A 12321-nucleotide genomic window follows, 5' to 3' on the forward strand; every position below is an offset into this window, starting at 1 on the left:
TTACTCTAAAGATTTACCTGTAATGTAATAAGAGACTTGTCTGTTGGCTTCTTCTGTATCAGCATCAGTTGTACTCAAGATAGCAATTACCCCACCAGGAGGGTCAGCTTCACTGACTGTTCCTTTATATATCTCTGCAGTAAAGCGTGGAGGGTTGTCATTCACATCCGTAACAGTAACTTCAACCACAGCCATAGAAGACAGCTGAATTTTTTCACCCCGATCAGATGCAACCACAGTGATTTTGTATTTGTCTCGTTTCTCATGATCAAGTTCTTTGAGAGTGGTAATCCAGCCACTTTCCATGTTTATGGCAAAAGACTCTATAGTGTCTAGTTCTTGAGAAGGCTCCAGGCTGTAAGTAACCTGGCCGTTGAGTCCTGAATCTACGTCAGTTCCTTTAACCTGGATGACTCTTGTTCCAGCTGGCATGTTTTCTACGATGAATGCTTCATATGGATTGGACTCCAAAACTGGTTTGTTATCATTTGCATCTTTTACCTGAATGCTTACCTCTACTGAGGAAACAACATTATAATCTTCATTTGCATACCGTGCTTGAACTGAGAACTGGTACCATTTAGTTGTTTCATGATCAAGATTCTTCTCAAGTTTCAGCCCTCCAGTCTGTCGGTCAATCACAAAAAAATCATCTCTATTGCTTTCAGGAGTGTTCCCTTTAATCAGGTTATATACTAAAGTCTGATTATGCTCTGCTTTGATAACATCTATCTCAGTCCCAATTGGAATGTCCTCAGAAACCATGTAAGAATAAAATGGCTCTGAAAATTTTGGAAGAGGTACTTCTGGTGGGAGTATTCTAGCATAGACAGGAACAACTGACTCTTTTTGGGGGGATCCACCATCAACTGCTCTAACAAAGAAGGTCAGAAACTCATTTTCTAAACCAATTAAGCTTTCTTTTGTAGTAATTATACCAGACAATGAATCAATTTCTAAATTCTCTTTAACATTTTCTGACTCTGCTTCAATAGCATATGTAATGTCTGCATTTGTACCCTCATCAGCATCAGATGCCCAGACTTTAATGACAGAAGTACCACGTGGAATATCAGATCCAATATTTACTTCATACTCTGTTGCTCGGAATTGAGGAGCGTTATCATTGTCATCTGTAAGTATTACATTAACAGTACAGAAAGCAACTTTTCCTCCTGAATCTTTGGCCATTAAACTAATGGCAATTACTTTTTCTGCTTGTGTTTCACGATCAAGCTTTTCCGAGGTAAATATCTGCCCTCTCTCATTTGTATAAAATCTGTCTTTGGCAAAGTCATTCACAATGTGGTAAGTGATGTGGCCATAAGTACCAGAATCTTCATCTGTTGCTTTAATTTCAGTTACCAAAGTATGCAATGGAGCATTTTCAGCTAGTTCAACCTCATACTCATTCTGGCTGAAAACAGGACTGTGCATATTGGCACTGGTTACCGTTATATGGACTTGGGCTGAGCTTCTGAAGACCCCATCAGAAACAGACACGTTAAGATTATAGTGTGACTTTAGTGTCTGTCTGCGTATGCTTGAGATGGTGATAATGCCAGTTTTACTATTAATTACAAAATTCTTTTGGTCATTGCCTGTCAGAATGGAGTACTCCAGCTTGTCAACATCTGAACTATCTGCATCTGAGGCTTGCACACATGTCACAAAATGCCCTCGGGGAGCCAGTTCACTAATTTTAGCTTCATAAACCAATTGGTTAAAAAGAGGGGGGTTATCATTGAGATCAGTTACATCAACAGTTACAACAGTATCACTACTCAAGGGCAGCATTCCACCATCTATGGCCCTTATTAGTAACTTGTGTTGCTTCATTTGTTCATAGTCCAAAGTTCTTGCTGTAAGAATGAGTCCAGTGCTGCTATCTATGTGGAAGTAGTCATGACTTTCACTATTATCCTCGATCAAGTGATAGGAAATCCCCCTGTTTGTTCCAGAATCGGCATCTGTAGCGCTCACTTGTACAACAGATGTTCCAATGACAGATGCCTCAGAAAGGGTTGCAGTGTAAGACTCCTCTGTAAACACAGGAGGATTATCATTAATGTCTTCCACTATTATGTCTACAAACACATCAGCATGCGCACCAGTTAGGGAGTCTGTTGCTCGAACACTCAGTTTGTAGGCTGGATGAGACTCAAAGTCAAGAGGGGCAACAACATTTATAACTCCAGTGTTGAAGTTGATGGTGAACTGATTGAAAGGATCTCCATCTGTGATGCTGTAAAACACCTTAAGTCCTTCTGGGCTGTTTGCTTGTACATGTACCACAGGACTATGGAGCTGAATGTTTTCTGGTATCTCTGCACTGTAGAAAGGCTTTTCGAAAACTGGCATAGCTTTACTCATAACTGTAATTGGGACTACAACTTCAGCAGAAAAAGCCGGGTCTCCTCCATCTTTTGCCACTACTGTGACCAAATACTCCTTATTTAGTGTGTCTGGTTCAAACTTCTTCTTCAGTGAGATTTCACCAGTGGGATCAATTTGGAAATGTTCATGATGTTCCTTGAGATAGTAATGCACCTCTCCATTTCTCCCTGTATCTTTATCCACTGCAGTAACACGTCGAATAACATGGCCTACTTCAGAGTCTACTTTAACAACAGCATAATATGGAAGATTGATAAAAAATGGAGCATTATCATTTACATCTTCCACTGTGACTTTAACTACAATGTGTGCAACAACTGACGGTTTATATTCCTCTGTCACTTCTATGACCACATCAAAAGATTCTTGCTGTTCACGATCGAATGGTATTCCTGTTGTTGAAAGGACTCCTGAAGTTGGGCTTATTTTAAATCTGCTGTCTGGATTTAGAATATGGTAAAACAAAGGCTCATTTATTTGATTCCCTATAGTAGTAATAACAGCTATTGTTTTTGCCTCTGTGGAATTCTCCTGCACTGTTGCAGAGTAAGAACTCTGGGTGAACTTCAGCTGGCTTGCTTTGCTTTCTCTCACATTAATTTTTACAGATGCAGTGCTTGCAAATCTGCCATCAGATGCTCTCACTGTTAATTCATATCTGCTTCTTAACTGAGTTGTATTTTGTACTGTTATATCTCCAGTCTTAGGGTTTATTGAAAATTTTTCTCCAATGTTGCCTTCAATAATGGAATAAATTAATTGTGAAAAAATGCCTGAATCTGCATCAGTGGCATTTACGCTGATGACTTTCACGCCTTTGTAGGTTGGAACCAAAATGGATGTCTCATACAACTCTCGTGAAAACACAGGAGGGCAATCATTGATGTCAATGACATAAATAGTAACATTAGCTGCATATTCTGCATATAAACGTGGTATCCCCATATCATGTACTTGCACGGAAAAGTGGAAAATATTTGTCTCCTCGTAATCCAGACTCATTACTGTCCGAATGGCACCAGTGCTAGAATCAATGGCAAAATACTTGCGGACAGATGGTTCAACAATTTGATAAACAAGCAAAGCATTAGATTCTTTATCAGCATCTGTAGCTCGAATTACTAATGGGATATTCGTGTCTGTCAGAACCACGCTGTTAATTGAAGCTGATTCACTGATGAGTCCTGTATATTCAGGCTGCATAAAAATTGGTGTATTGTCATTCTCATCCCGAAGATGTACCAAAACTGTTGCATTAGTGGACAAGCCAGCCATGTTTGTTCCTTGCACAGTTAAAGTATAAACAGGCAAAGTTTCAAAATCAAGTATCTTCTGAGAAACAATGACACCCGAGTTTGGGTTGATAGCAAAGGCATCACCTATATTACCATCTTTTATTTCATAAACTACAGAAGACTGACTGTATGCTGTAACCATTCCAACAAAACTGCCAATGCTGGCACTTTCACTGATTTCTGCAGAATATTCTTTGGCTGTGAATTTTGGTGAGGCGTTGTCAGAAACCGTAACAAATATATGCACAGAAGTCATTTCACTCATCGGAGGATCGCCTTTGTCTGTAGCTTTTACCATCAGGTTGTATTCTTCCTGGTTACTACGATCTAATTCCTTTGCAATTTTAATCATACCCAAAATGGGATCTATAAAGAAGGAGTTTCCAATATTCCCTGTGAAGAAAAAGAAAAGTAATTAAAAAAGAAGTATACAGAACTTAAAGGATGATTGCTTATTTAGCTATATAGTAAAAAACATCACTTAGCAAGAACACAGTATTAAAGTTTCTTAGCTTTGTTTAACAAACATTTGTTAGCCTCTCTGGAAAGTTTTCTATAATCAAGAGTTAGTACTAATTCTAAGTTTACTTGTGGAAACACTGCATAAAACATTGTTAGCAAAGCCACCCAAGCCTTGAAAATAAATGCAACAATTTGTTTCGTTTTACATTAAAAAAAAACCTTAAAAAGATCAAAGTATTTTGCAAGTTTCAACATTATAAATTATGTATTTTCCTCAAATTATCTTTGTTATCGAGTTCATGTTTAAGCCAACTTAAGTATCTACTGAAGCTGAAAATTATATTCAGAAGGTAACACTGGTGGAATACAAGTTACATTTTATGACCTAAAATAACTAGACTGCTTTTAAAAAAAGGAGCATTTTAATGAATTCACACTTGTGAGTCTTAGTTACTTATACAAGTATTGTTTAAATCACTGCTTCAGAATTAATCTTTCTGAATTGGACCAAAAGTTGTATGTCTCCTAACTTCGTATTAATACATAGGCAAATTATTCACTGTTATAGTATTAGGAAAAAAAAAAAAATACTACCTGCTGAGGATTACCAGCTACCATTTGATAAACACTTGTTTTCTCTGTATTTTCAAGCCGAACTTCACTGCACACAATATTCAGCTCATGTACTAAGTATGGTAAGATTTAACATTTTACTTCCTTAAAAAATTACATTACTAAAGCTATGTTCTCAGTGTGGAAAAAATTCATTAAGAACTTCTGAGTTATGCCAACAAGTAGGCAAGAGGTGGTTTTTTTGGTTGTGTGGTTTTTTTTTTAGTGCAGGCTCTAAACACAGTGGCATTCTTAGAATATCCCATTACAAATCTAAGCAGCCATTACAAGCATTTAAAGAATGTTCCTTCCATATGCTTAGAACATCAGTTATTATGCTTTAACCTCCCAGTGGATCACAGTCCTCTAAAACAAACCTAAGGAAGTCTTACATTTACTCCTACAAAAAGCTAGAAGAAAGGAAGAGAACAGGGTGTAACTTCATTCTAGACAGCACACAAACACATTTTTTTTCTTGCCATGTTTTGGCATTCGTAAAACAAGCACTACTAAAATGGGAAAGGCAAGAGAAAAGTTTCAGGGATGTGAGTGTCCTGCTCAGTAAAAAGGTCATATTTCTACATATAACAGAAAACAAACACTTATTTTAAGCAACTTATGAGACACTTAAAATACATTCTTCCTCTTTGGAGTGTCATAATCACAGCTTTGTTTTAATACAGTGTTAAAGTATGTTTTCATATCAAAGTAACACTTTGGGGGAAGAAAAAGAAAGGAAAATATTTACAAGTAAGCAATTCCTATGCTTTACAAAGCAACTTATGGCAAATAAAAATGCACTTCCACATGTCATCTTGCACGCAACAGTAACTGAATACCTTTTAACCTACCGTTCTCTTTAACATACAGTATCTTATGCTTGTTACTGGGATTTTTATTTTAAATTACTTTCTACCTTGAAAGTAGCAATGCACATAGGTAATGAAATTTAAAGAACTTTTTTTTCCCCAGTCATAGAGTCTAAATAGTTCAGGGCCTTGGTAATAGCAGACTTGTACATAGATTTAATGGACTGAACCCAAACTCACTTCCATCTGGTAAGTGAACTCAGTCTATGTTATCCTGTTTTCATATTATTCAAAATTGCCATCTTTGAATGGCATTGTAACGGCAAGTTCAGAAAGATACATTAAAAATGAGCAGCAGCACCTAATGCTCTTCGCTGGCCTGCAATCTGAAAGAAGCCTTAATGCCAAATTGACCAGCTATTAAATATATATTTTATTGAGCTGCAATAGCAGCCTTACTACTTGAAATCAGCCAGAGGGAACCATGCAAAGCAACTCCTTCCTTGCTACATCAGAAGTTTAACTTAAAAAATGGGACTATTTAGTGGTTAAGAATATGTATACTTTTGAGCTCCTTTCTTTCGCGTTGTGCTAAACATGAAAGCACTCGTTTCAGGCTCTTACTCTTTTCATCAAATTCTTGCCTTGCCTATGCCACAAAACATCACTTACATTATCAAAAAAGAATGCTTTAAGATATGAATTTAATGCTTCTGTAATTTCTAAAGAACACATCCCTCTTAAGGGTTTAAAGGTAGTTTTTTCTTATACTACAAAAATGTTCCAAATGTATCTAAAGGGTAATACAAATAGCTGAGGGAGGGAGATGAATATTTGTCATTGTAGTTTTCTTTTAAGTGCTCTGAGGCTACATCTTAAATACATTTCACAGAATACAACACTTATACCTGTACTGCATGCTTTTTTATGGCTTTTTTTTTTACATGTCTACAGCTGAAACAAAGTATCAGCAAGCATTGTTTCAAAATAAACTGAAGATGTAAGAAAGTCAATATACCTGATTCAATAGAGTACACAATTTCTGCATTTTTTCCTTTGTCTTTATCTAATGCTGTAACCTGGAGTACTGCTGATCCAACAGCTGCTGACTCATACACCCGTCCTTCATAGGAAGAGCTGGTGAACCATGGAGCATGATCGTTTGTGTCACTAACATTAATGATGATCCTAGCATAGTTACGCTTTACAGGAACATCTTGATCTCGAACCTGAAACAGTTAGCATATTACTGGTAGTTAGCACTGTCATAGCAGTAGTTCATAAAATATTTGTAATAATTCAAGGTTCAATCTGTACCAGTCACAGAGACAAAGACGGCATACAAATTAAACAGACAAATAAATGTTTGAGTTAAGGGGACAAATTAAAGACATTGAAAAACATCTGTTTCTTATTGACTACGCAAGAAATTTTGTGTTTATTTACCATTACTGTGAGAATATGCTGGTTCATGGTCTCATGATCCAGTTTTTCTGAAGTATAAAGAAAGCCAGTTCCAGGGTCCAGACGAAATTTTTTAAGACTGATGGGATCAGTGCTGCCCTGCATAGTATAAATCAGTTTATTCTTCTCATCTCTGTCTGTGGCACTGACTTGCAGAATTTCTGTCTCTGGTATGGTGTCTTCAGGTATAACAACTTCATATTTTGAAGCAGAAAACTGAGGCCTGTGATTATTTGTGTCTATAACTTTGATGTACACCTGAAATGATACAATGGGAAGGGGAAAGCATTGATGATATTTGGAAAACATAGATGAAAAGAGGATATTTCATTAAAAATCAGACCGTAATACTGAAATAATTCCACTGCAAGACAAAATTTTTTTTCAGGGAAGGGTAGATTTCTAAGAGGTGTAGGGAAGAAGAATCTCACTAAACCCAGCTCTGCCTCACCTTCCCCAAAGTCAAACCAGAAACCTATGTGATCACAAATGCCTTAAGTAAGATATCTTGAAGAGAATGATTATTATCTAAAGCAAGATGAAAAAGAATTCCTTAGTAATTTTGGAATTAAAAAAAAAAAATCATATAATTCTCAATATGGATGCCAGTGTGGGTAAAAATCCTTTTTATTTGTGCAAATTTAGAATTTTAAGTAATGTTTTCCAAGGCAGCAGATGCACTGTACCCCTTGCCCTTAGATGGAAACAATCCTCTTTCAGCTCCTAGGCAAGAATGGAAAAGTGATGGAATTCCCACAGAAGTGTATTATTTCAAAGGACCACAGATACTGATTGTTTGCTTTTCTCCAGCAATGACGCACAACCTCAGCATAGGTAACTGGTCACCACAATTTCTCTATAGTTACAGTTATATTAACTTTCATGCTTCAAATTGCATTTTCCCACAGAATTTCAGTTGGGTTCACCTATGTGCTATGCAGGCAATGCTCTCTGTCTGAGTAAGAATGTTCACTTGAACCACACAAGATCCCTGTACACCCATTTGCCTTTCACAGCATCAAACTCTTGTTTAAAAAGGGTAAGACACTCAGCAACCATCCTGTTCCTTTACCAGTGGTAACATCAGCTAAGTAACGCAGAGGACTTGGCAGGCACAGAGCAAAGCTCCAAGAACACATGGCTAAATTCAAGTTCTTAATGGGCTGTACATACAGCCATGCTTTTAGCTACCCGAAGGTTAGCCGCTTTGTATAAATTAGTTAAGTGCCATCAACAGGTGTTTAAAATAGGTACTTATGATATCATAAGTGGGTTAAATTGCTCTTTGAGGATACTTACTGCTTTCCATTGATACCTGGTGGAGTCTAGATATATAATTTAGACAAGACACCAAACTGCATGCAGTAGAAACTAGAGGAGATTAACCCTGATGGTGGTAAGTAATAAGGAATTGCCATATATCTTGCTGCAGGAAGAGAAAACTTCCTCAACTTCAACCTTGCAAAATTAGCATATTATGTTAAAACTTGTATCAAGGAAAAATAGTTCTTTCAAATGCAGGTATATTATCCCAGGTTGCAACTACTACCTAAACTCCAATACAATGAGTTCTTCCCAATGGCATATTTTAATACAGGCTGAAAACATTTAAATAACTTCCAGGCAGACATAAGTAGACCTTGGATATACTCTACAAATGCTACCAAGGGACTGTTAGAAAGATTTTATTCTAAGTTACAACAGAAATACTTTTGCATCTAAGTAACGAAGTCCTGTACCAACCCTGGAGGCACCACGGGGCAGACTGATTAATGGCAGTGAGAATCTGGAAACACAAAGACCTGGGTGTGGAACTCTTGGGATGACTTTGTATTGTAACATAGGAAAGTCCTCCCAAAACCTGGAATATTGCCCAATCTTATAGCTGAAATAACTGTCACCAGAAAGACTGTTTTCACTGAGAATTTCACTCTGATGATTAAAAAAAAAAAAACCACAAACCAGATGAGCATATAAAAGAAAATACAGGAATAGAGCTGAAGATGGCAAATGTGGAATCTCAAGAGTCAGAAGCCAGATATGGAATAAAAAGCCACATAAGGAATAAAAAGGGTTTCAAGTTTATTTGAAACTATGAAACAACCTGCAGGTAAGCAAGATCACCAGGAAGTATAAAGGGCAATTAGGAGGAGGAAAGCCATCCCAGAGTACAATTTTGCCTCAGTCTTATTCACCAAGAGCAATAGTGAGCATGACCCTGCACAAAACAAAGTAAAAATGAAACCCTGGCAAATCAGTGGTGCTGCAATAAGCTGCTAAAAGGAAACAAATCACCAGGATAAGATGGGAGCCACCCCCAGGTTCTGCTAGACTGCAGGGGGGCAGGAAAAAAAATTAAGATAGCAATACTCCTAATGTAACACATGCTATTAATAATACTGAGCTCCACCTTCAGACAGTCGGGGCAGGGAGGGTGGCATGTGCGTTTACGTGTGCACACACCAGTGACCACAGCCACACAGGCAAGCCCCTAACTTTTTTAGTAGATGCCATCCTAGGCACTGCAGGTCACTGTGCCATATTCCAACATATAGTACATTCAGGAAAATATTCATGAACATAGGTAGTTGTTCAGTGTTTGAAACAGTCTGTTAGAATAAATACAAACTATCACTGCTTTTTATAGGAAAATGCCGCCTCCCACGACTTACTAGGTTTCTCAGGAAACAGAAGGAAGAGAAAATAAACTAATCGTTTGTCACCTTGATAAAATCCCTTGGAAGATGTTGCTACGGAAACTAAGGAGTTTGTTTTTGTCATGGATTAGAAACTGATTAAAGAGAGGAAACAAAGAGCTGGAGTAAACATTGATTTTCAGAGGGTAGAAAAATTAATGGTAGGTGGCCCAGGACACATACTAGCTCAAGCTTTCAAATATATTCACTAACAAGAACGTGACCTTAAATATGTGATTTTTTTTAAATTGTCACGATTAGAGAGGCTATAATAAAGCAACATAAGTACAACACAAGTTGTTGGGTTTTTTTGAAGTTCTGTATAAGTAACATATTTTAATGCATCTTGGAAGAAGAAATACTGAAGGGGTCCAATACAGTCACTTACATAGCATTTTAGTAAAAACACCTGCTCACTGAACACTGGTCCTCAGGAAAATGAAAAATGAAACCAAATTAAGATGACCAACAAATTTTAAAAAATGCAGAAAAACTCAACCCTCAATACAAATCAAACTATACAAATATATTTTGTGTAACCAAGAGGTTAAAAGACCATATATAATTACAACACTTAATTCATGGATATTATGCTTTCAAAATGAACATGTCAAACAATGTTTTTATTCAATTCCCACCCCCCAACAGATACTAAGTTTAGACTCAGAAAAACAGAAAGTGAAAAGATAAAGTGTCAAATTTGATGGATTTAAATCAAAACTGTTACTTAAGTTCATGTCTATTTCCTTCCAAATGAGGAAATACAGAAACATGGGTCAAACCCTCAGGTGGGAGGGGATGCAACTCCAGAGCAACTGCGTTAGACGAATCTTTGGAGCAGAAGACATGGCCACCTGTGCTGCTGGTACTACACAAAATGAATATAGGAAAACAGCATTTGTAGAATGGAGCACCACAAAAAACTGTGCAAAGTATTAAGTCAAATGCCAGGAAGGTCGTAACTGTGAAACCAACATTGGTACTTGCAAGACTAACCACATAGCCAATGAACCAGCTTAACTGAGAAGTGATCTACTGATTGTATCAGAAGGACTTAGCATCAACTTCCTCTGGTATTAGCTAGTGAAGCAGTTAAAATCACCTTACCACTAAATACCTAAGACATCCTCCAAAAAGGTACCGTTGGGCTGAGCAGATAAGGAGACAGCTCATCAAAATATACATCACTATTAAATATGAATTATTAACAAAACTGTTGCTGAGGAATGAACATAATGACTCTGGCATTATAAGTGGCTTGCTCAGGTATTCCATTACTTGTCAAATTACTTGCTCAAGGCATATAGTTTTTCTGCATACTGGTAAACACAACTGCAAACACACAATTTGATCTATTAGTGCGATAATTTTCAATGTGCCTAAAATACAAAGTTTATCTTTAACTAGAAAGGTGTTTTATCTACATACTTCAGGATTCATTTCTCACTCACTGATGTTGTTAGTTTATGCCTCTCCCCAGATTCTGGTGGACAAGTGTAACGTGAATCAAAGTTCATCCTTTTGGCTAACTGCATGCTGGACTGCTTGAATAATGGGACCAGCAGGTAGAGAGAAAGGAATTATTCTCCTCTATTTGGCACTCACTGGTGGGACTGTAGATCCACCACAGTTTTGTGCTCTCCAGTGCAAGAGAGGTCTTGACTAACTGAAGTGAAGCCAGTGAAGGTCCAACAAAACCCATGGGGATCTAAAAGCACTCCACCTGCTGTGTAAAGGGAGGGCTGCAGAAAACAGAGCCAGATTCCTCTTAGAGGTGCATGCTGAAAGGACAAGAGGTAACAGTCACAAGCACCAGTAAGGGAAAACTACATTCAGACATAAGAAAAAATTATTTTCAAGGAGGATTGTTAAACGTTAACATAAAAGCATGCCCCAAGAGGTAGCACGCCTCTGTTCCCAGGCACCTAGAACCTGACAATTCCCTGAACAATTTGATCCAATTTTGCAGTTTGCTCTGCTCTGAGCAGGAGTTTTAACTAGATGGACTCCAGGAGCTCCTTACAACCAGAACTATTATATAAATGTACTAAGGAAACCCTACTTTCAAGACAGGGTTCCTTATCAACGCTAAGTGACAGGTGCTAGATGTGCAATTTCCTTTTAAATGCAAAAGGACCAAATATTCGTGTAAACTGTTAAGGTCTTCAAATTAAATGAAAGGCACCTGTAGTAATAATTGTGAGTGCAATTTTAAAGATCCACACATAATAATATGGATTTGTGCACCTGAGAACAACACATATGAAGAACTTGTGTTATTCTAAAGTAACGTGTAATACAATAAAAACAGCTACATAAAATCTCAGTGAAATGGTAAGATCAAATTCAAATGAAATATACTAATATTATCTCTTAAGAAAGAAGTTGCATATTAAAGGAGGTGCACTACAGAAAAGTTTGACATAAATAGACCATAACACCATCTCTGAAATGAAACAATCTGGAACTAAAGAAACTGGATGGATTTTGAGCTGTGTTGCACCACTGATCTCTACTCACACATCCCAGTAAGAGTAATGCAATCTGGTTATACAGACAGAGAACTAAGCAGCCCACAATTATTTA

At 37.3% G+C, this 12321-nt stretch overlaps 1 protein-coding gene across 1 annotated transcript in view; it reads right to left on the reverse strand.

Annotated features, from left to right (window-relative positions):
* FAT1 (FAT atypical cadherin 1) overlaps positions 1-12321 on the reverse strand; it is a gene marked incomplete at its 5' end in the record, with an annotated part of 102434 nt that overhangs the window by 27210 nt on the left and 62903 nt on the right. The window contains 3 exons of the mRNA XM_081999421.1: positions 18-4085; positions 6594-6804; positions 7022-7297. Coding sequence (XP_081855547.1) covers positions 18-4085; positions 6594-6804; positions 7022-7297 — 4555 coding nt within the window. The remainder of the gene's footprint in view (positions 1-17; positions 4086-6593; positions 6805-7021; positions 7298-12321) is intronic.

This window comes from Phaethon aethereus (genome assembly GCF_964289735.1).
Source record: "Phaethon aethereus genome assembly, chromosome: 4".
In the NCBI taxonomy this organism is placed as follows: Eukaryota; Metazoa; Chordata; class Aves; order Phaethontiformes; family Phaethontidae; genus Phaethon; species Phaethon aethereus.